Source organism: Echinops telfairi, unplaced genomic scaffold, assembly GCF_000313985.2.
Source record: "Echinops telfairi isolate 266 unplaced genomic scaffold, ASM31398v2 ScPeMD7_5;HRSCAF=22, whole genome shotgun sequence".
Classification (NCBI taxonomy): Eukaryota; Metazoa; Chordata; class Mammalia; order Afrosoricida; family Tenrecidae; genus Echinops; species Echinops telfairi.
In genome coordinates this window covers 43,213,884-43,239,178 of record NW_022103901.1, presented here as the reverse complement: position 1 = coordinate 43,239,178, position 25,295 = coordinate 43,213,884, and the positions used below count along the sequence as shown (strand labels likewise).

Below are 25,295 nucleotides of genomic sequence, written 5' to 3'. Positions count from 1 at the left end.
TCAGAAGGAATTCACTGAAAGCTTAATCTATGGATTTTATGCTTCCACTGTCACCCATTGACTTCTGTAAGCCAGGTGTTTACAATTTAAGCTCTGATAGCATTCCCTCCTTCGAATTTGGATTACATTTACAATCCTTGGATCACAAAGGCTGGCGCTTCTTCTAAAAATTCTCTTGTTTGAAGACCAGCCTTTAAGACCTCAGACGCTATACTTTCTGATCTCTGGGCACCATTTAGTTTCTTCACAACACTTTGCTATAGCACCCTTATCTTTAATGATCTCTTCATTGGGGCAAACATCATGCAGGGCTAAGTCATAAGAACCAATTTTTCTTAGATCAGGGCTAGAATTAAGTGGGAACCTAAAATCCATTCATGTATCCACTGTTTATATGTTTCTGGTTCATCTTAGAGACATCATTGTTGTTTTATGTTAGAGAGCATTTTCAATCATCTCCCTGGGGCATACGGTAATTCTATTGATGGTGTTATTAATTTAACCAGTGGTATAGAATTTAAATCACAGTTGAGAAAAGGAGATTATACAAGTATAAACTGGCTGCAACACACAGATTATTGACTTGTACAGATTAAACCCTTAAGAGCCTGGACACTATTCCAACAATAAGGGTTGGCAATAAGGCAATACTTTCAATAATATTCACTAAGAGTGGCAGGACCATGTCTACCAGATTAACATATACCTTAATAAAGCAAGGATGGCATTAAAATACTAAGTATATAGTAGTCCTGGGCCACCATTCATTGGGCACCCTCAAGATAAGAGAGCTGAGTCACAGTCCCTGACAACTACCAGTTCTACACCCTCGCTATAGCAGCCTTCTGCTTCTATTCACACTATGAAGTGTCAGTCCTAAACCCAAGGGCTCCAGGTGAATTTGAACTAGAGTCCCATTCACTTAGAGGGGTTTCTACATTGAGTCCTTCTAGTGTGGCCTGAAAGGATGTTGTGTGTCTTGAAAACACTGGGTCTAAAGTCCCAATAGTCTATAGCACATGCCCTGGGTTACCAAGGGCTAGATGGAAACGAAGTCAGAAGTGTGTAATTAGGAACATAGTACCAGGCATATTCTTCTCTTGGGTTCTATATAAGTATTGTTAAGCATTTTTTGTCTCCCCCTCCCCATAGAAGGCTGATCCTCCCCATTTTCCAACCAATAGAAAGGTACTGTTTTCTAGGCTCCCCACTCTTTATCTTAACGTGAATTTCCAGTAAGGTTCACTTATGGCCCTGCTAGGAGTGTCTGTTGAGTTGGAGTGACCTAGCACAATTTTGCATGGCAGCAACTACATGGTCATCTCCCTCTCCTCCCATCTTGAAAAACTGGCGCCAGCTGAAGCGTGGTCTCCGCTGTCAAAGTTGTAAGGTGTACATATAGAGGGGGTTGCAAACAATTCTTGAGTTAGAAGTATTTGGGTTTAAAAAATGGAAAACTCTCTTTTGCCTCCTTAAAATGAAAGACCTGAAAAACTCAGAGGGTATGAGCAACAAGAAATATGATCAATGCCTGGCACATGCTAGCTCCTCAGTAATGGTGAATGGAAATGCCTCTTGGCTTCCCTCACAGTTGCTCTCAAAGCCAGCCAAGACTGAGCACCTTGGAGTGTGCAATTAATTGGGCATGCTCACGTCTGCTCAAGTGATTTTTCATTATGCCATGGCTTTTAGTTTTAAAAGAATGATTAGTACCAGTGTTGATGATACTAAAGACCAGCTCTTGTTTACTTTGCAGAGATGGTTCTGTACTCAGCCAAAACTCTCAACACTTATGTCCCAGTCAGACACGCTGCCAGTCTTTTAGAGTAAGTGTGTCCTAAGACTGAACCACTAAAACCAACCAAAAAAACAAACTTAGATCCCATCTACGTGTTACTGCTCAAGGTTATGAAAAAAATTTATCAACTGGCCTTTCTGCAATGACAGTATTCCAGGAACGAGTCTTTAGACACACTCACCAACTCACTGCCATCTGGTGGATGCCGACTCGTGACGACCCTGTGAGTTTTCAAGACTAAATCTCAATGCCAGTAAAAATGCTGTCTTTCTCCCAAGGAGTGGCTGGCAGTTTTGAACAACGGACTTTGCGGTTAGTAGCTGGATGAGTAACCATTACACCACAGGGCATTATCTACACATGAGGTGACTTAAATGCATTCTGTTCCACAGTACACTGAGTAACATGTTAAAGTCATGAAAGGAGGCCATGCCAAATATGTCCACGTTGTCTTAAGCTGACTCAAGTTCTGCATGGTTTCAGGTGCCACTGCTGGTCCTGAGAGGATACCTGCCAGGGTTCATGCATGCTCTCAGCAAGTGACTACTTTGTGTTAAGAAAATGTTTATAGTCTTGAGGACAGAAACTAGGAAAAGGAAACTCTCAACCATACTAAAGATATTTAATAATAAACCTCTTGTATTATAGGTCTCAAATCCACAATCAACATGTTTCTAATTCAGGATGCAGCAAGTTCTTAATAAAGATAGCAATATGCTATAGGGAGGATATCAAAATGCAATTGTTTTAAAAACATTGATTCCACATTCTAATCTCCTGATATTAATCCATGAATGAGTTCAGTATAAACCAAAAAACATGCTTTGCATGCTTAAAACATGAATTAAAAAAAATTTAAACATGAATGTTTTGAATAACATTTGAACCTTTTATTTTTGTATTATATAATTTTAAGTTCAAATGCTCCCTTTTTGGAACAAGCAGATTCATTAAAAATGAATCGATTCACTGGCACAATATCTGGTAGACATTCAGTCAGAACTGGATCACCTGATTAGTATTAGGGATTTGCAGTGTGCTTTCTGCTTTTAAAAATGCTTTATCATTTATGGTATGATTTTCTTTCAATTGTGATAAGGTTAAACATATGAATACATGCATTAAATCTCAAAATGTGACACTGTTTCTTGAGTGTTTCCAGTAATAATATTACTATAACCAGTACCATTTCACCTGAGTTAGTGCCACAAAGCAGTGGTCATTTATTGTGTCACAAAGTACTCTAATCATTAATGAGTCTGTTAAGGCTGCTCGTCCTTGGGAGAAAGATGAAGCTGTCCACGTCTACTAAGGAGCAAGTTCTTCGGCAGGATCACGATGAGTCAGAATCGACGTGATGGAAGGAGGTTGGTTTGGGTGGACTGACTCCGGAAACGGCACAGTCCATCATTATTTTCTTTAAAAAACAGTCCTATTACCTGTCAGGTTCTCCAGAAACATGAGACTTTGGACAATCTAGTCAAAACCTAGTAGGACTACACTGCTGATTCACAAGTTAGTCAAAGTGGCCAGCTAAGGCCAGGACGGGAGAGAATACGTAAGCATTAGAATTACACTGACGTATTTTTGGTAACCGAGTAGACCTCATGGAAGCAAGGAAATACTGACATCAGGAGCCGCTCTAGCAGCACCGTGGGCTACGCCTGGGGATGCCAACACAGGGAGCAAGACGAGGCTTGTTGTTCTTGTCACGACTGACAGTCTCAGAAACCCACAGGGGCAGTTCTACTGCTGTCCTTACAGGGTCACTATGAGTCAGAATCAAGTACATGGCAGTGAGTGAAATGCTTACATCACAAATGATCAATCAAAGGGCTTAAGGAATTGCTGACAGAAAGAAGGCTGCCGTTCAGTTCACAGCTTTCTATTTTTCGAAAGTTACTTAAGCATTTTGGAAATTCCCTTTCCAGCTGTACTTGGTTCAGCATTGCGAAGTCGAGCGAACCATCCAGCAGAAGCACATTCCCTCTTAGAGACTACACGGGAGTACGTATTTCCACAAGAACTGCTTTCACTGCTGACACTTACATTTTGAAAGGAGGATAGCGTACGTTCTACATTGTAAATTCATTAGCATTTTACGAGAAGTGGCTAAAAATCAATTTTGCACCTAGATGTTATTTGTTACAATAATGTATAAAGAATGTCTCTCATATTTGACAGGGCTTAATCCTCCATTTCTATCTCTATGTTTTAAAACAGAATTAAGGACACTGTATGTCATAAAAGAAGCCCTGTTGGTGCAGTGAGTTAAGTGCTGGACTGTTAGTCGGAAGGTCAGTCGTTTGAACGCATCAGCTGCTCCACAGTCCGTTTCTGCAAAGACTAACAGCCTTGGAAACCCAAATAGCAGTTCTACTCTGTCCGACAGGGTTACTATGATGTCACGGCAGTGCGTTTGGTCTGGTCTGGTTTATATGCCATAAAACATTCTGGAATAAAGCAAGGAATAAAGCAATCTTGAGCTTACTTTTCTCATAACTAATGATATACAAATAACTCTTAAAGAACCGAGAAGAAATTCTCTGCATTGACCGCAACTTCACATCAGGCTAAGTCTTTGGAAAAAAAAATGAACAGGGAAATTGGAAAATGTCTTTAAGCTATAGGATTAAATGTACAGCAGAAAAGTATCAACCCAAGAAATGACCTGGCTCAGGTGAAGAAGAAAAGCCATATCTGTGGCAGAACCAAACATGCAATCAAGATGTGTTGATAATTATTGGTGACAGAATGTAAGTACTGTGGGAAAATACAGCCCCAGGCATAGAAGAAATTAAGCTGGGAGAGTGCATGGTAGAATTTTGGAAGATGAATGACTTCTTCATGGCACATTCCTTTGTTCAACAACACAAAAGGCAACTATCCATACATGTGGACTTCTCCAGATGGAACACATAGAAATCAAATAGACTACATCCACGGGACGAGACAATGGACAAGCTCAATATCAGCAACTAAAGTGAGGCCTGGGGCTGACGGTGGTACAAATCAACAATTGCTCATGGGTAAGCTCAGGTTCAAACTGAAGAAAATGAAAACAAGTCCACGAGAGCCAAAATACAATCTTGCATCTATCCCGTCTGAATTCTGAGGACATCTCAAGAACAGATTAGACATATTGAACACTAATGACAGAAGTCTGACAAGTTGTAGGAAGGCATATCTATCAAGCACATCAGACATAAAGAATGCAAAAGGTCATTAAAAAGACAGGAAAGAGAAAAGATCAAAGTAGATGTCAAAAGAGGTTCTGAAACTTGTTCTTAATTGTAGTCACAAACAAACAACATAAAACAAAGCAGCAATAAAAACTCACTGCCATTAAGTTGCTGCTGACTCATAGTGACCCCACAGGGCAGGGTAGCACTATCCCTGTGGGCTCTGAGGTGGTTACTCTGTACAGGAGTAGAAGTCCTCATCGTTCTCCTGAGGAGTGGCTGGTGGTTTCAAACTGTTGACCTTGTAGTTATCAACCAAATGTGTAATCACATAGCAAAAGCAAATATAAGAAATGATGACATGAAAGAGCTGAACACAAAATTTCAAAGGGCAGATTGAGAAGACAAAGTAGAATATTATAATTAAATGTGCAAAACGTAGAGTTAGAAAACCAAAAAGGAAGAACATGTTCAGTATGTCTTAAAGTTTAAGACTTAAACTGAAAGAACTACAGAAAAAAAAATCAAGCCTTGAGTTGCAATATGGAAAGATTCTATAGGCAAAATATTAAAAGATGCAGGAAGCATCGAAAGAAGATGCAAAGAATACACAGCCAGTGTAGCTAAAAAAAAAAAAAACCCTTCTATATGCAGATCACACAGCCTTTCTTGCTGAAGATCAAGAATTGCAGCCTTTAATATGGATTACAACTCAACGTAAAATAAATTAAAATCCTCACAACTGGCCAATAGCTAATATCCTAATAAACTGAGACAAGATCTAAGTTGTCAAGGCTTTCATCTTGCTTGGATCCACAATCAATGTTCGTGGAAGCTACAGTCAGAGATCAAACAGCACACACTGCACTGGGTAAATCTGCTGCACAGGACCCTTTTCAAATGTTGAAGAGCCAGGATGTTATTTTGAGGACTAAGGGATGCCTGACCCAAGCCAGGGTATTTTCAATGGCCTCATGTGCATGTGAAAGTTGGACACTGAATAAAGAAGATGGAAGCAGAGTCAATTCATTTGAATTATGGTGTTGGAGAAGATACTGATAGTACCATGAACTGCCAAAAAGAACAAACAAATCTATCTTGGAAGAAGTAAAACAAGAATGCTCTTTAGAAGAACGGATGGCAAGATTTTGTGTCATTTATCTTGGACATGTTGTCAGGAGATCAGTCCCCGGAAAAGGACATCAGTCCCTGGGGAGAGGCAGCAGAAGGGAGGAAAACCCTTGAGATGTATTGACACAGTGGCTGCAACAATGCGCTCAAACACCACGAACCAGCGAGGGTAGTTCAAGGCCGGGCAGTGCTTCAGTCTGTTGTCCATACAGTTGCTATAAGGGACTTGGCGGTACCTAACAACATGGTAGAATCACTCCACGAGGCCTGTGGGCCTCTCATGCACGCATGCACCAAGTATAAACAGTCTCCTAGAATTCTGGTGTCAGGATTTCACTGTATGCTAGAGGAGGCCTCGTTCACAATGGGTTGGAAGTTAAACAAAGTTTGTTAAACAAAGATTAAAAGAATAATCCACTAGTCCACGATACTCAGTTTTCAAGATGCAGGCCTATAGTAACAAAATTCTCCTCAAACTCCAAAATGGAGTTTCCATCTTTGAAATTTTAAATAAAGAACTTCAAAGAGCACCCAAAATATAAGAAGTTTACACTTTGCTCTTTTATAACCTTTACTGTGTACTCGATAGATCAGATGCCCCTTGGTGAGTGTAACTGGGGCAGTGCTGTTGGTTAAGGGTTGGACAACAGCAGGTAGCCACCACCTGCCGGAGCGAGATGAGGCTATCGGCCTCCTCTGAAGGTTTACAACCTCGGTAGCACTACGGGTAACATAGGTTCCGAAACTTAGGTGGCCTATTGCTCCCTTTAAAAAAAAAAAATTACTCAGCACCCTCTGGCCATTAAAACACTTTTGTACTACAGCCTGTAATCCAGGATAAAGTACAGGTGTCTGCTTTTGCAGTCCCCTTTAGATGATTCCTGTACTCCCCAGAGGGGCGCTATTACCTACTCTGGGAAACACTGCTATATAGGGAGGCTGTGAGTCAAAACTGACTGGATGGCAATGGGCTTTGGGGATTAAAAATTCTAAAGGAAAGAAAACATCAGTAGTGGATAATCACCTAGGGTTTTCATTAATTAAATCAGCATGCTTGTGCCATGTGTTGGTGCCTGTGCATTGGAGAAAGCTACTAAAATATTCTGTGTAGAAGTCTCTGCCCTCTAAGAACTTGTTGTCTAACAAGAAGCAATATCTTAAGAAACTGCCCCCTCACCCCCGAGTTATGAATGCAAAAGCAGTTACATTTTATACATATAAGTGAGCTGCTTGGCCAAATTCCATAAACAAATACTGAATAACACTAAAAAGAATTAAGGTACATGCTTTTCCAAAACATAGCCTAATTATTACTTTTAGATGACAGGACAAACCCAAAGACTTCAAAGAAATTATTGCCTCTAATGTCACTTCAAAGAAGGGCAGTGGGTGGAAACTAACACCATCCTTAAACTCTAAGCCCACTCTTGCTTTGGGGCCGTCTTTCTTCAGCTTTAGCATTAAGCAGAATGTGGCAGAATCATTCAGCCAAGTGCCTTCCTTACACAACAATACAATGGGACCTGAGCAAGTCACACATTTAAAGAGGTCTGCAGGCACACGAAATCAAAGGTCCCCAAGAATAAAGCCACACTGGAGCCCCATCTGACTGGAGGTTCTTCTGCTGGGATGTACAGAGTTTTTCTTTCTGCACATTTTCCAAGGCGGGTCTTTGGTTAGAGGCCTTGCCTGTGTGAGAGAAAACAAAACCACGCCTGTTGCCGTCTTAGAGACCCTAGAGCAGCGGGTCTCCACCTTTCAGACAGTTCATCACGGGGTGGTGATCCCGCAACCATAACATGATTTTCGTTGCCACATTATAACTGTAATTTTGCTACTGTTATGAATCGGACGACCCCTGTGAAAGGGTCCGACCCCCAAAGGGGTCATGACCCCCACAGGTTGAGAACTGCTGCCCTAGAGGACAGAGTCGCGTTGCCCCACAAGGCTTGCAAGGTTCTAATCTTTATGGAAGCAGACCACAGCACCTTGCTCCTGAAGACCAGCTGGCGAGTCTAAAGAGCCAAGCTTTTGGCTCACAGCTGCATGCTTAGGCACCGTGCCTCTAGAGCTCCGTTGATAGAGGGCAGGGCACCTGGACTGCAGGCAGCAGGCAGAATGAAGCTGCAACAACTCGACTGGGCACCAGCAATGAATGTTGTTAGATGCCAGTGAATTGGTTCCGACTCACAGCCACCCTAGGCAGATCAGAACAAAACGCGCCTGGTCCTGGACCATCCTCACAAGTGTGCTTATGAGCGCATGGTTGCATCCACTGCGTCCACCCATCTCGTCGAGGGCCTTCCTCTTTGTCGCCGCCCCTCCACTTTACCAAGCATGATGTCCTTCTCCAGGGACTGGTCTCTCCTGATAACACGCCCAAAGTACATATAAATGGGCCATACTTATTCCTCAAGTTAGTCCTATTTTCCTTCAAAATATTCCAGAATGTCCACTTACTGGGTGGGAAATGTCCACGAATAACACTTCTAACAAGCTAATCTGGAGACTAAGTGTCAGGAGATAAACTCAGAAGTCTACAGTGTCGGGGAAAGAAGCCTGTTCACCTCTCACACAGGCGGAACTGTCACGAAGCCAATGGCAGGCAGGTGGTTGGGGTGACAACTCTAGTTTACTAGTGAAAAAAAATCTAGTTTTTCATGCAATAGTTGTCTGGTCTTCTGACTCAGTCAGCTAGGAACTGCGACTAAGCAGCCCAAACAGATCTCTAGAGCTGGTTTTTAATGGTACTTCCTTGCATACTTGGCATTCTTTCTAGCCCTATTTTTAAAGCTTAAAACCAGGGTGCAACAAATGTGTGAGAATGCAGATGCGGCTGAAAATTATATGCTAGAATTGTGGAAGGCAAGATTCACTGGAAACATCTTTTTACAATGGTGACTACATGTAGCCCTCTCGCATGGAATACACAGGAATCAAATTGATTATATCTGTGGAAAGAGGTAATGGTGAAGTTCAACATAATTATTCAGAACATGGCCAGGGGAAGATTGAGGAATAGAACATAAATTGCTAATATGCAAGTTCAAGTTGCAGCTGAAGAAATTAAAACAAGTTCACAGGAACCAAAATATGATCCAGGGTCAGAGACCGTCTCAAGAATGACAGACAAGTTGGAGAATGACATCAAGGACATTATACATGAAGAAAGAAAAAGTCATTGAAAAGAAAGAAAAGTCCAAACGGACGTCCGAATAGACTATACTTGTTCTTGAGTGTAGAACAGTTAGGGTAAATGGAATAAAGTAAGAAATGAAAAGAGATGAACAGAAGATTTGAAAGGGCAGCTTGGGAAGATATGAGCGTAAAATATACTAAAATGTGAGAATACCTGGAGTTGGAAAAAAAAAGAGGGAAGAACATGTTTCGCATTTCTCAAATTGAAAGAACTGAAAAAATATTCAAACCTCAAGTTGAAATACTGAAGGATTATATGGGCAAAATATTAAACTATGCCAAAAGTATCAAAAGAAGGTGGAAGGAATCCTTGTACCAAAAAAGAGTCCTTGTACCAAAAAGAAGGGATCAATGTCAAACTGCTTCAGAAGGTAGCCTATGATCAAGAACTGATGATATTGAAGAAAGAGTCCAAAGTGAACTGGAGGCACTGGTGAGAAATAAGGCTCTGGGAACTGAAGGAATACCAATCAAGACTTTTCAACAAAACAAATGAGATGCTGGAAGTATTAATTCAACTGCTCCAAGAAATTGGAAGAGAGCTACCTGACCACTTGACTGGAAGAGATCCGTAATTGTGCCCGTTCCAAAGAAAGGTGACACAAGAGAATGCATAAATTATTGAAAAATATCATTAATAACACACGCAAGTAAAAAAGAAGAGAATCCAAAACTGGTTGCAATAGTAATCAGAAATGCCAGAAAAATGCCAGAAATTTAAGCCAGATTCAAAAGGGTATGAGATATATAGTTGATATCAGATGAATTTTGGCTAAAGCTGAACATATAGGAAAGACGTTTACCTGGATTATCCATAAAAATTTATGGATAGTGTTATGAAGAATGGGATTCCAGAACACTTAATTGTGCATATGTGGAAACAACACAGATCAAGAGTCCTTCCAACTGAACATAATGTATGGTGTAAAATCAGGAAAATTATATCAGGGCTGTCCTTTCACCATATTTATTCAGATCTGTATGTTGAGTCACTAATCCAAGTATACACATGTGAAGAACAGAGCCAGAACCAGAGGAAGGCTCGTGAACCACATGTGAGACGCAGATGACACAATCTTGCTGGTTGAAATCGAAGAGGCCTTGGAGCACTGTGATGACGAGCAAAGACTGCAGACTTTAGTCTGGATTACATGGTCATAATTTCTTTTAAAAGAATTCATACTAGTCTAGTTCCAAGGAGTTGGAGATTAAAGATGTCCCAAGTGTCCAAATCTTCCAAGATGCTATTCTGCTTGATCCACACCTCCCACCCCCTACCTTCCCTGGAGTATATTCCCTCATGTTCTCGGGCTCTGAGATTTGCTGCATAGAAATTCACAAACCTCTGAGGAAACGTTTCATGTGATGGTGGGTGCTGTTCAGTCCAAAATCTTAAAGCCAGCAGAAGTGAGCCATATGGAGGGTCCAGAGCCAGAAGGCAAAAATGTCCAAAGGTCACAGCAGGTCTTGCTGCTACTAAAGCTCAGTCAGGAACTAGATGTCTGGCTTTCCATGCGAGGTGAGGTGTGTTAGAATTGTACAGTGCAACCAATATATTCACACCCCATGTAAGGAAAACAATGGATGGTGTCTTAAGTCACACCCTCTACTAAGGTATGGTTAAATATATCCCCAAGGAAACGAAGGGTTCACATCTTCTACTGAGGTGAACTATTAATCATTACCCTAATCCTGTCCATTAGTATTGAATGCCCTTGAAAATAGGACTATAGCCACAGTTGCAGATAGCCCAGATTAATAATGGATCATATAAGGAATTATGCCTAGAAGGGCTATATTAATGGATAATAACACATATTACACCTTAACATAAATAAAACAAAAATCCTTTCAAGTGGAACCAATAAACATCATGATAGAGAAAATAAAGAAATAACCAAGGTGTGCCCCTAATAAAATGATTTTTTTAAAAAGAAAATAAATAACCAAGGATTTCATTGTATTGGAATCACAATCAACACAGTCAAGAAGTCCAATGGCATGTTGCACTGCTGCAAAACAACTCCTGAGAAAAGCGTTAAACAGCAAAGGCCTGATTTTGAGGTCGGAGGTGTGCCTGACCCAAGCTTTGGAACTTTCAATTGCCTTACAGACAGAGAGAGCTGGAATATGAGGAAAGAAGACTGAAGAATTGATGTCTTTGAATTACCGTGTTGGAGAACAATCTCTAAATTACTATGGACTGCCAGAAGAACAACTCTGTCTTGGAAGACATACAATTAGAATGCTCCTTAGAAGTGACAATGGAGACACTTCTCAGGTACTCGGCCATGTTACCAGTTCTTGGAGAAGGACACTGGTAATTACACAGTTTCATGTCAACCTGATATTAAGTTTTGAGAAAAGAATGAAGGGGTGGAGTTTACCCTGTCAATCAGGCCATCGCTTGATGATGCCTCCTTGTGGGCATGGCCTAATCATAGGATTCTGGGAGCTTCCTTTTTTTTTCTCTCCTGGGTGGTGGATCACACTCTCTCTCTGGTTCACCTTCCTGTTGACAAGCCACATGGAGCCACGCTGATGGCAGCCAGAGCCCTGGAGATGCATCCTCCACCATTGGAGCTACAAGACTTTTCACCCACCAGCCTGTGATCATTGCATGTGCTGTGTGAGTCTGAAGAGGAATTTATGGACTAGTATTGGACATATGGGCTAATATCAGACTTATGAACTTTATCTGGACAGGGCTGCACTGTTTGCCCAATATATAATTGCTTTTTGATATAAAGCTCTCTCTTACACATATATGAGTGTCTCTGAATTTGTTTCTCTAGTCAACCCTAACTAACACAGGCATCATGCTTGGTAAAGTAAAGGGTCAGTGAAAATGAGGAAGACTCTCAACCACATGGGAATGACACAGTGCCTGGAACAATGGGGTCAAACAGGAAAGGCTCTGAGCCTGAAGCAGGACTGCACACTGTGCTATTCTGTTGTACACAGGGTCCTTATGAATTAGAACCAACTGAAGGATTCCAACCAATATCAACGTGGTTGGGATAGTTGGGCAGAACATGAGACATGACTACTAAGGGTAAGAGGTTTCTTTAGGGTGATAAAAATGTTCTGGAATTATATGGTAGTGAAGATTTAATGACAACTGTTTTATTGCATGCTTTACATGGTTGAATTTTATGTCTGTGAATTATATCTCAATAAAACATAAGTTATGTAAACAATCTTACAAAGCAAGTTACCAAAGTATATATAAGAGAAAAATGTCTATTAAGAACAGATATAAAATATAGTTTTAAAAATGCCAATAGTGGTTGGATTAGCAGGGAAAAGCTTTCTACTTTTTGGCCCTTTCAGAATCTTTTTCTGGTTAAAATGAATGATGTTGATGTGTAAGAATTAAAGTGCTTCTCCATTGAAGGTACAAGTAAGAAAGATGGTACCTGGGCTGGAGGGTGTGCAGTCAGAGGAGAAGGCGCTTCACTGACTTTTGGCTCACTGGGGGACGCAGCTGAGCCTTGTGACTCCTGGCTGGCTGGCTGGTCTGGGGACAAGGCATCGCTGCTGTCTTCGTCAAATGAGAAATCACCCTGAGTTTGGGGATAGTCTTCTTTTCCAACACCTGCAAAGAAATGATTCTTACTTCATTTTGGTCTTGAAATACCAAACTTAAAATGAAAAAGGAGAAAATTTCTTAAAATAAGAACTTTAAAAAGTTGGTTTTTAAAAATAGCCAGCATATTATTGACCATTATGTACTTGCCAATGAAAAAAAACCTAGACTACCTAATGTATTCTTTAAAAACACAAAATTAAAATTGGATCAGCTTAATCCTCTGGATCCTACTAAGAGTTACAGAAGTACAAGAGGCAGAGGAAACATCTTAATGATAAATGAGGCTGCAAATATCCTTAGTAAAATCCCAAGTAAGAATGTTCCACCATGCAATAAGCAGTGAGGCAAGAAAGGGGCTCTATTAAATAGATTAGGACATAAGAGACATATCAACCAAAGGTCATATGTGGACCTTGTTTGGATCCATCTATTAGAAAACCATGATGGGGCATCTGATCCATTTTAAGTGACATCATATTCTTTGTTTGGAACTCTTTGGGACTGAATGTATTCACTGCACTACTATAACTGACTGTACTACTTAGAATATGAAGCACAAATTTTCTAAAAACTTAAATTCATATTAATGTAAAATAAGAAGTTCTCATGGGTAATAGAAACTACAACAGTTTTCAAAATAGTGTATTATGTTTGCAAAATTACTTGCTGAATAAACAGCAATATCCTTGACATCATATTTTTCCACAGCTAAACCTTATCCCAGGGAAGAAAAAACCCCTGCAATACTAGACATCAGTGATTTAGTACAAGACTATGGTAAAATGGATGGTACCATCATTCTTAAAGAATATAGTACTCCTATGTGTGTCTGGTATTTATCTTCCTGAACTAATAATGAACAACCTTTTTTTCTTGATCTTTCCTAAAAGTAGATAGAAATAAAGTAACACACAGTTTATGAAAATATTAAACAAAAACTAAGCAGTATAATCCAATAACTTAGAAAACATGGAAACAAAATCAGAACATGAGACTTGAAGCTCAAATATAAGTGGGGAATTTCTGTGTTAATTAAGGTAATGGATGATAACATGTAATGTCATATCAATACTAACAACAGTGAGAACTGTTGCAGGTGTTAATCAATTTCTAATTAATCCAGAAGAGAATATACATGAGTGACAGTGTTGCATTCCATTAGGTTGTTTTGCAAAAAGACCACAAGTTTCAAATACTCTTTCTCACAGAAAATAGTAATCTTGTAGTGACTCGCCTATAATTGCTTCCTTAACACTGGAGTCTACAGGAAGGATATTCTTCTCTACCAGCTCCATTGGGCCAGGCCTTTGGGCAATCTTTTCGTTCAGATCATCGGCCAGCCGAGCCCGCTTCAGCTTCATCTGAGCAGCCTGGAGAGATGGCTCTGCAAATGTTTCTAAGGAGGAAGCAGAGCTGTGATCAGTACTTGAACACCATCATTATTTTATACCGTTATTCCATCTAACTTCTTGTTGCTGTTTGAGCCTTATCATTTTTTTGTTTTAATCATCTTACTGGGGGCTCATACAACTCTTATCACAATCCACACATACATCCATTGTGTCAAGCACATTTGTACATTTGTTGCCCTCATCGTTCTCAAAACATTTGCTTTCTACTTGAGCCCTTGTGTTTACAGCATATCCAGGGAGGAGAAAAATGGTTCTTTAACAATGCTCCAGGACACATTGTGTATTTTTAGTCCTGGGTAACTTCCTGCTGTCTGTATAATATGAATACCAACACACTCAATTATAAAATGTGTAGCCCCAAACTAGGTATGCTGTTGTTCATTTACGGCAGAAGGTGAGCTCACCTAAACTAGTGCCTACAGTTGGCCCATCTGACACAAAACTACTATTAAGAACCAAAACTCACTTCTTTGCTTCATTCAATCGGTTACCTGTGTTTCTGGTGACTCAAACTAACATTTGTTTCCAATGCTCTAAGTGATGATTATAAAGCGTTTGAAAACAATGATGAGCCAAACCAAAATTCCAATTTGAAAATTACTTGCCTCCTAAGTTCTACAGTAGAAGGTCTTTTGAGAACTCTGCCCTAAGTAGTCTCAGCATCAGGAGAGCATTAGTGGTCTCCATTCTTTAGGTGGAATGTTCTGGTTGAAGCCAAAGTTCACTGAAGGCTCATGGCTCTTAGCCACTCTCCCATACACCCGTGCACTTCTCTTTTCACTAGGTGAGTTGTATGCTTAGCAAATGTCAATCTTGATTTACCACAAATAGTTCATCTAGGATGTAACTGCTATTGTTGTTGCATACTTTAACTACAGGTTAGAGAGAAATGGTAAATTACATGCTTTGGGAAATTTAATACCAAAGAGTGGTTTTTAAAACTGCTGTCAAATTAGAGCAGAATGACTGTAAGAGGCCTGGGGAAAAGTTGGCAAAATCTAAGACTGTTTTTTTGGTGTCTACATAGCTTTGCTTCACTGTGACCAGACACTGTAGATGATGTACATGAGCATGGTTTTTGCAGGGAAGATGGGTAAACTCCCTCCATTTAGCTATCTTCAAAGAGAAGACTTTAGTCCTATATTACAGTATTTAAAATAAATGTACACTTTGGTGCTACAAATAAAAATAGAGTGTGTGCACATCGTATTGTCAGAATTTGCCAGTAGAAACGATTGTGGCCCTTAACTTGTTAGTATCCTATTCTAATCATACAGAGGTGACAGGCCAGTGTGCAGAAGCGAGATAATCTAAATCACTCGTAGGTTGCTTTTGAAATGCTTTTGTTAAGATCCAGGTAGGATAGCTTCTCTCCCTTAGGAAAAACAGGGCTTTCGGTTGTCATGCGCCAGAGTTGACTCGATGGCAGTGAGTTTGTTTTTTCCCTCCTTTCCCTTATAAGTGAAGATATTTTCAGGCATACGAGGATCCATTTCACTCAGTGACTTACCAGTGTCACTTGTTTCTCTGAAGACTCACTTTTCCCTGACAGCTGGAGACTGCGTTTACCCACCTGTGGAGTTCTGGAAAAGCTTTTTAGTCTTTGGACTTCTGAGAACACAACCCCAAGTGCAAGAAGGCATGTGCCTCTCTTCCCACTGGAAGGATGAAGATAAGTCACACAATCATTGACTCTTTGGGTTAGAAGAGCCCAAAAGGATTGTGGAGCCTGATTTGGGACTCTGCTAATGGTGACCATGCTGTCTCCTGAAGATTTTGTTTTTGGTTATGTATGACCTTTAGGATGTTATTCCTTTTGTAGAGGTGCAATCTACCACTTTGTGTTTGTAAAATCACCTTAATTCTATACTTGGGTCTAGAGAAAACAAATCAAATTCTTTTCCTAATAATTGTCTATCAATATTTGAGAAGATCTGAGAGTCTTTCTGTATCTTCTCAATGTTACTTGAGAGCTTATGGTAGCCAATGGCAGCTTTCACAATTGGTGTTATCTTCTGGAGAAAAAGATTCTGGCCTGAACCATGTGTTTCGCCAACGAAGGTATCAAACTGCCATCTTCATAAGCAATAAGACTACATTATCAAGGCACCTTTGGTGGGATCAGTTGCTGTTGTAATTGAATGCCATTAAGTTGATTTTGACTTACAGCAACCCTATAAGGAAGAGCAGAACTTTTTATAGGTGTTCCTCCTGCAGAGGGGCTGGGTGGGCTCAAACTGCTCGCTCTGGGGTTAACAAGAGTGCTTTAACTGTGGTGCCATCAGAGCTCCTTGGCGGGTGAATGTAGGGTATTTATAATAATGGCCAGACTAAGCTGTTGTCTTGGATCTGTGGAATACAGAGAAGATGCTGGGTGTGGGCAATACGTTAGGTAAACACTGCACAGTATAAGGAGCTGACAATCTAGGGTCATACTTCAGCTAACTGCACCCTCAATGTGAGGGACACATGTCTCTTATTGATGAAGAAGTCCTCTGGGCAAGAAGGTTTTTTGCAGAATAGTAATAGTAGATATAGAGCTACGATATTAGCTGGTAGGAGTCAGTCCATCAGTGTGCTACTTGGAGGATGAAATTTTCCCCATGTATCTAACATAACACTTTAGTTTTGGTTCTTCATGGCGCTACTCAATTTGGAGTATGTCAGCCTGTGGGGTAGAAAGTTATGAAAATGGGAATAAGCAGAAAAGGTAGAATTCTTATTTTGCTTCTTGAGAAACACAACAAAATAAGTGGAAAGGGAACTTTACCTTCTAAAATATGCATTCTCACAAGTTCAGAACGATCTGGTCGGCTCCGAATCTTGTGCTTCAAGAAGTTTTCAGTCTTTAAAAAAAAAAGAAGAAGAAGAAAGTCTTGTCATTAATTTGTTAGAATTTATTGTAATATCGTCCTCAAGGTTCTCTACTTAAAGAAATCTAACACCATTTTTCATGACTTTGAGAATAGATAATTGAATTGAGAGAAACTAATACCTGATACATGATTTAAAATGCAGCATTAAAAATCTAAAATGTGCTTGAATGGTATGTTGGTGTAAGAAAGGTTTTACTGACATTTCAAAACTTGGCAAATGCAACTGATCATAGTGATCTACCTATAACCCCCTCCCAGGGGATAGACAACAGAAAAGTGGGTGAAGGGAGATACTGGTCGGTGTAAGACATGAAAAAATAATAATAATTTATAAATTATGAAGGGTTCATGGGGGAGAGGGGGAGGGAAGGGAGGGAAAAAAATGAGGAGTTGATACCAAGGGCTCAAGTAGAAAATGTTTTGAAAATGATGATGGCAACAAATGTAAAAATGTGCTTGACACAATGGATGGATGGATGGATTGTGATAAGAGTTGTATGAGCCCCCAATAAAATGATAAAACAAAATAAAAAACCAAAACACTTGGCAAATGGGTCTGATAATTTTGAAAATGGTTTGTTAATAGATAAAATCATTAAAATATACACCTTCAGGTCAAGTCAAACCCACTTAGATAGTAAGAAATTTTCTAAAGCTCCTAATGCACTTTCTCACATTCTTGATCACATCTGCTTCATCAGAACTACACTCAGTTCCAAACACAGAACTTTTAAGATGTGTTTTACACTCTATTAATACTTTAAGAGATCATTAGTGGCAACTGGGGAAAATCTTGGACACCCTTAAGGAATTTCTGGGATATCCTTATTTCCATATTGCAAGTTTCCCCGGAAACAAATAAACAAAACAAAGAGAAAGCGTCTGCATGATGATACTTTGAAGGACACAAACAAGCACAATTTGATGTACAGCGACGATGGAAGCTATCAAAGCTGCACATCAAATTATGTTTATAAAGAATCAAGCAGAAAAAAAAAAAAGAATCAAGCAGAGTCCAAGGTAACTATCTTCTTTTCTTTATCCAACCTTTGGTCCAATGAACAGGTAAACTAAGCCCAGCGGGGGAGCCACCTCAGGATCTGCTGCTAGGTCATTACTTGGACTGTCTGCACAGGCAGAATTACCCCTTCGTACACCTCCTCAAACTGCTTCTGCCCCGACGAGCAAGGAAACGGATTTGTCTTCTACTTACAAAGCTAGTGACTGGCGTTGAAGAACAAAATTAGAACGGCATAATTCCTATAAAGCTTCAAGATAAAACTACCCCAGACTACTATTATTCTATACACTGTATCTCCCAAGAGTACACTGCACTGCACTATTTAGGCCAAGACTACTACTGATATACAATGACTTTAGAATAAAAGAGGGAAGCAAAGAGGTAGAGTATTTTAAGCTGAAAATTTCTTACTCTGGCTCGTTCCAAGCTTTTTATCTGTTCATGGAATGCCGCCGGACTCTTCAGAGCTGTGAGAAGGAAAATAAGAATGTTTCCACAAGCCTCACTTCAATCAAACGTTACAATACATAATGTTGATGCTTGCTCTCAAGTTTATTAGTCCATACCTACTGTTCCCTCAGGGAATCTGTGAACTCTGGAACATACAGTGTTATAGAATGACAATGGTATCTTTCACAAATAAAATAAAATTGAAAAATAGATTTGTATACACAATGATATTACAAATATGAGGTCAATCTAGTTTCAAACAAATTTGGGAAGATTTTCATTAATGAGAATATTGTTTGATGATTCCTCAATGGCTCTTTGCTTTTAATGGTCAGCTACCAATTACAGGTAGCTATTAGCGATTCTCCGCCCGCTCCCCCCACCTCCACCCCACCCCCCACAAAGACAAAACCCACAAATGAGCTGATCCTGACTCACGGTAACACCATGTATTTCAGTGTAGAACTGTGCTCCACAGGGTTTTCAAACTTTCACAAACAGATTGCCAGGACTTTTTCCCAGTGGAACTCTGGGTGGGCAGGAACTGGCAACCTTTCAGCTAGCACGCCAGTTGAAAGACTCAGAGAAGTTAAACAAGTTCCTTAGGTCATATAACTATCAAGATGGTGGTTGAAGTTAGATTTAAAACTAGAATTCTGATTTGAAAGCCTTCTGCTCTTTGTATTATGTACCACTATGCAACTCACTCTGAAAACATAAGTGATTCTATGGTATGTTAACTGCTAATCCACTAAATATTTCAGAATCCCAGAGGGGTGGTTCACCAAAACATCAACTATTATAATATTTCTACTGATTATAAAATGGTTCATGTGTGTTCACATTGCTTGATGACACACTGTACTTGCCACCATGGCCAGCCTGGTGGCCTAGATGGTACACAGAACTAGGCTTCCTGGATAAGTCACCTACAGGATGTAACCTAATCAGCACTCGATCACGTGATTCTTAGCTCTGGTGCTTCAGCCCTGCAAAGGCTCCTGGAAGCCCAGCCCAGTAAGACTGGCCTCAGGACTGGCTACCAAAGCAGACGAGAGCTGTATGGCAGTGGTGTCTTAACCATCACAATTTGATCCTCTTTAATTGGGCCATAGCTAAGAATGTGTTGACAGAGACTTGGAAGAATATCAAAGCAACTTTTGACTCTACCAAAATGCTAGGTTTTAAATATTTAGTTATTCAATTAATCGCCCAGAAAAAAAATCACTGGGAAAAAGATCTGTAGACTGTAGAGCAAAGTCATTCCTTATCACAAACCCTGAAAAGGTAGTAGGCGGAATGATTCAGAAGAGAGTGTGAGAAGCATAAATTCATTATGTTATTTTTCCTTAATCTTCAAAAAGTCCATTAAGTTATTTCTTAGAGAAGTCCAATTTTAGATAAAATTCAAATTATTCAAACAGCTGACATAAACATTCTTTCCTTCTAAAATATCAAACCAACTCCAAGCCACTAAAAGGTAAATAGGCAACTTTAACAAATATTCTAATCAACTTGCAGACATCTTTCATAGGAATGAGCCTAAGGGCTACTGGGAAATATCTGCACTTGTCCAAAGAAGGTTTGGTTTTTAATTATATATGAAGTGTGTATAATTCCGGTAATGGAAACAAACATAATTACACTGTAGAACTGTACTAGAGCATGAACCACTACTGTTTGACCTACTGTGGTGGCACGATGCTGGAAGCTAAGCTGCCAGCATTTCAAATACTAGCAGAACTACCAGACTAAGACAGGCCGGAAAGGAAGACCTGGCAATCCACTTCTGAAAAGTATTGTCCAGTGAGAAGTTTCGAGTAAGAGTGGAACTTTATCTGATACAGTGCTAGCAGGTGAGTTCCTCAGGCTAGACAGCACTCAGAACGAGAAAGAACTGCCTCCTCAAAGTACAGGTGGCCTTAATATGATGTTGATGAAGTAAAGCTTTTGGGATCTTCATCTGTTGATGAGGAGAAACAGTTGCAAACATACATTAATAAGTAGAACACGGAATGTATACAGTATGAAGCTAGGAAAATTGGAAGTCATAAGAAATGAAATAGAACACATAAAGATGAATATCCTAGGCCTAAGGAGATACGATGTACTGGTATTGGCCACTTTAAATCCAATAGAGCTCATATAGTCTACTCTGCAGGGAATGACAAATTGAAGAGGAATGGTCCCACATTCATTGTTAAAAAAACATTTTAAGATCTATTTGGAAGTACAATGTACCTAACAAGGAAAACAAGTTAATAAAACTATTGCTCAAATTTATGTACCTACCACTAATGACAAAGATGAAGACATTGAAGATATTGACCAATTTCTACAGTCAGAAAGTGATCAGACATGCAATCAAGATCCAATCGTAATTACTGGTGACTGCAATGTGAAAGTCAGAAACAAAAAAGACGGATCAGTAGCTGGAAAAGATGGCTTTGGTGGTAGAAATGAGGCCAGAGATCCCAAGAGAGAATTACGCAAGACCAATGACTTACTCATTGCAGAAACCTTTATTTTCAACAACATAAACTAACTATTCGTATGGACCTCACTGGAAATAAAACACAGGAGATCAAATAGACTACACTTGTGGAAGGAGATGATGTGGAGAAGCTCAATATCATCAATCAGAACATGAATTGGGGCTAACTGCATCAATTGCAGTTAAAGGTGAAACAAATGTAAACAAGTGAACAAAAGCCCATGCATGACCTTGAGTATATCCCGCCTGAACTCAATACACTGGTCTGATATGTTAGCACTAAAGACCAAGACTGCGTGAATTGTGGAATGACATCACACATGAAGAAAGCCAGGTTATTAAAATAGTAAGTATAAAAGAAAACACCAAAATGGTTGTCAAAAGAGACTCGGAAATTTACTCTTTAATTAGTGTTGCTAAAATAAATGGAAGAAATAATAAAGTAAGAGAGCTAAACAAAAATTTTGTTTCCCTTTTGGTCTCAAATAGTGGATTAAATTAGTGGTCTCCAATAAGGTGTGCATACCTCATCTGAAGAAAGGATCTCAAAGAGTGGCTAGAGAAGACAGAGTAAAGCATTACTAAGGGAGCAGAGACCGTAAGCTAGAAAACCAAAAGGGAAAAGCACATGCCACAATTCTCATACTGAGAGCAGGGAAGAATTTTAGTTATCAAGTTGTAATACTGAAGGGCTCTACTTGTAACATACTGACCAAATCCAAGAAAGTATCCAAAGAAAAGAGAAGGAAATACACAGAATCACTGTACCAACAAGAACTGGTTGATGTTCAAGCATTTTAGGAGGTAGCACATGCTCAAGAACTGATTGTATTAGAGGAAGAAGTCCAAGGTTTACTGAAGGCATTGGCAAAGATCAAGGCTCCAAGACCCGATGGGACACTAAGTGAGATGTTTCAACAAATGTACGCAGAGCTGGAAAAACAAATTTGGCTATGCCAAGAAATTTGGAAGACAGCTAGCTACTTGCCCAAGTGACTGAGAGGTGATCCAATAGAATGCAGATATTATTGAACACTACCATTAATGACAACATAAGTAAAATTTTGCCCAAGATAATTAGAAAAGGTTGTAGCATTACATTGACAAGAGTAACTTCTAGAATTTCAAGCCGGATTCCAAAGAGGAAGTGAAATGAGGGACATTACTGTTGAAACCATATGGGTCTTGGTTGAAAGCAGAACATACAAGAAAGATGCTTACTTGAGGTTTACTGACAATGTATTTCACGTGTGGATCATAACACATTATGGATAACATTGTGAAGAACCGGATTCCATAATACTTAATTGTGCTCCTGTAAAACCTATTTATAGACCAAGAAGCAGTAATTCAAAGAGAACAAAGGGATCCTGACTGATCTAAAATCAGAAAAAGTGTGGGTCGGGGTTGTAATCCTTGATTATACTTATGCAATCTGTAAAGTGAGCAAAGAGTCCAAGAAGGCGGACTAAATGAAGAACAGCATCAGGACCGGAGGAAGCCTTATTAACAAACTGTGGTACAGAGACAACGCAAGCTGGCTTGCTAGAAGGGAAGAGGACGTGAAGATCAAAGCTGTCCGCCTGAGTGTGGATGACACCTCAATATAAAGAAAACCGCACTCTTCACAAATGGCTGATTAAACTACATCATGGAATGTGAAGGAATGATTAAGGCTCTCAAGGATTTCTGTTTGCTTGGATCCAGAATCAACACCCATGGAATGAGCAGTCAAAAAAATCCAATGACGAATTGCAATGGGCAAATCTGCTGTAATCAGGACCTCTTTAAAGTGTTAAAAAGCAAAGATGTTGCTTTAATGACTAAGGTACACCTGACCTGAGCCAGGCTATTTTAAATCACTTCATATGCATGGGAAAGCTAGGCAATCAATAAGGATGGATGAAGAAGGATGCCTTTGGATTATGGTGTTGGTGAAATATATGGAATGTGTTGTGAATTACCAGAACAGAACAGACAAAATTGCCTTGGAAGAAGTATAGCCTTGGTCCTTCAGTCCTCTGAGATTTTGTCTCATGTACTCTAGGCATGTTAGTCTTGGTACTTTAGAGATACAAATCCACAGAAACTCATATATAAGAGTTATACATAAAGGTTAAGTGCGCATCAAGAAAACATCCCAACCCAGTGATGCCCAAGCCCATATGTCCAACACTAATCCACACAGTCCTCCTCCATCTCACAAAACAGACGTAATGATGTCGACAGCAGGAGGAAAGCCGAGTCAGTGAATGAGGAAACATCTCAGTGCTGGCAGGGGTCTCCACACGGGTGCTCCAGCACCCAGGGCTGCATTGGGGTAGCTACATGCGGCTTCTCTTCACAGATGTCTTGCAGGAAATGAGCCTTGACAGCTGAAGCAGGAAACTGGCTAAGGCACCTGCACTCTGGTCTGACCATCAGAGAGCAAGAGATCTGAGAACTCGAAAGGCAAGGCTCACTGAGCCATTTATCCCTCCGCCCTTCAATTAACCCCACACGTGTTTATTGGCCAGGTTGGCACAATAAACTAACTCAGCATGTTCTGAGGAGTGACCAGTCGCTGCAGAAGGACATCGTGGTTGGTAAAATAGAGGGAGGGTCAGTTAAAAAGAGGAAGACCCTTAATGAGATGGATTGCCGCAGTGGCTGCTGCAACAATGGGTTCAAACAGTAACTGTGAAGATGGTGCAGAATAGGGTGGTGTTTCCTTCTACTATACACAGGATTGTTATGAAACGATGGTACTGGTTGAACAGCACCTAGGAACAACACAGCATCAATGATAATTACTGTGAATTCACTAAGTCAAAATAGAACAAGGCTGTGAATTAACTTTTCATGTTACTTTTGTAAGTTTAGCTATTTTCGGATTATGTAGACTGCTTACTTCAATTATTTTAAAACTACAACAAATGTTGATGTTTGATGGGAAAAACTGATGCCAGGTTTGTATAAGTCCATCTTTTAAGTGGCATTTAAAAATATGTATTTTCTAAATAACTCTCTTAGGTTGTCAATCTTGATGTCTGATTTTTTAAGTTCTTTTGGCATTTGTACATTGGTCAAATAGATACAGCTGAGGGTGGAGTGTCATAAAGGCGTTTTTGTTTGGAGCTGGCTCTCTTACTAATGTCACACTCAAGATGTGAGGCTGCAAATCTTACGTGGCATGATGCCCTGGTCCACGAGTTGTTCTCTTGTCCTCCTTTGTTGCAGCCTCAGCTGGAGCACTGAAAAAGGAAACCACCATCGTTAGAGTGAACAGGCCGGCCACTTGAGAAGTCCAGAGACAACGCAAGAAACTTCATTACACATCTTCCATCTTACAATTGAACAGGAAAGATTTTACCTGGCAATAACCAACTTCTTAAAATGAAAAAGATTTTGTGGATTCCTGCTTGGGGAACTTTTAAGTTTGCTGAGTGTATCCTTGGGCAGTTATCTAAAAATCTAAATTTGGTGAATAATTAAAAAAAATCAAACCTTAAAAAAATACGTTCAGGAAATATTTAGTAAACAAGCAAAAGCTGTTGGCTTATCCATTAAGACTCAGTAACAAAGAAGGAACAGAAATGTCAGATTTCTTGACATCTTTTAGTTTGCTGCTTTTTAAAAAAAACAACATAAAATTATTTTAAGAAAAAAAATTAGGACTTACTGCACTGCAAGAATTTTAAATAATTTTAATAAAGGTTAAAGGAATGAGGTATCACTAATAGCCCAAAGGAACACTTCTATATAAAAATTTTAAAGTTAATAGTGTTTGTAAAATAAATAACATATTTCATTTTGTTGTAAGAAAGCCACAAATCAATGGATACCTTATCATTTTATTTAAAAAGTAAAAATTTAAAATATCTCGTCACAAAATATGAAAATCCAATTTGCCAAATTTAGTAAAAAATTAACTTTCTCTTAGGTTTCTGAGACAGTTTTCCTTCCTTTTAGAGTACTCATACATTTCTATTAGAAAAATAAACTTATTTTATATTTTATTTTATTGGGGTCTCTTACACTCTTATCACAATCCATACATATATCCTTTGTGCCAAACACATCTGTACATATATTGTCATCATTTTTCAAAACATTTTCTTTCTACTTGAGCCCCTAGCATCAGCTCCTCATCTTACCCCCC

The 25,295-nt window shown here is 39.5% G+C and overlaps 1 protein-coding gene across 3 annotated transcripts in view; it reads right to left on the bottom strand.

The window, feature by feature from the left end:
- The window catches only part of MRTFB (myocardin related transcription factor B), a 258,653-nt gene that overhangs the window by 44,042 nt on the left and 189,316 nt on the right, over positions 1–25,295 (bottom strand). For all 3 annotated transcript variants that reach the window (XM_045283808.1, XM_013005532.2, XM_030888414.2), the window contains 5 exons: positions 24,322–24,387; positions 18,622–18,677; positions 17,084–17,159; positions 14,136–14,297; positions 12,729–12,907 (listed from right to left, as the gene is read on the bottom strand). In XM_045283808.1, the coding sequence (XP_045139743.1) occupies positions 12,729–12,907; positions 14,136–14,297; positions 17,084–17,159; positions 18,622–18,677; positions 24,322–24,387 (539 nt within the window). The remainder of the gene's footprint in view (positions 1–12,728; positions 12,908–14,135; positions 14,298–17,083; positions 17,160–18,621; positions 18,678–24,321; positions 24,388–25,295) is intronic.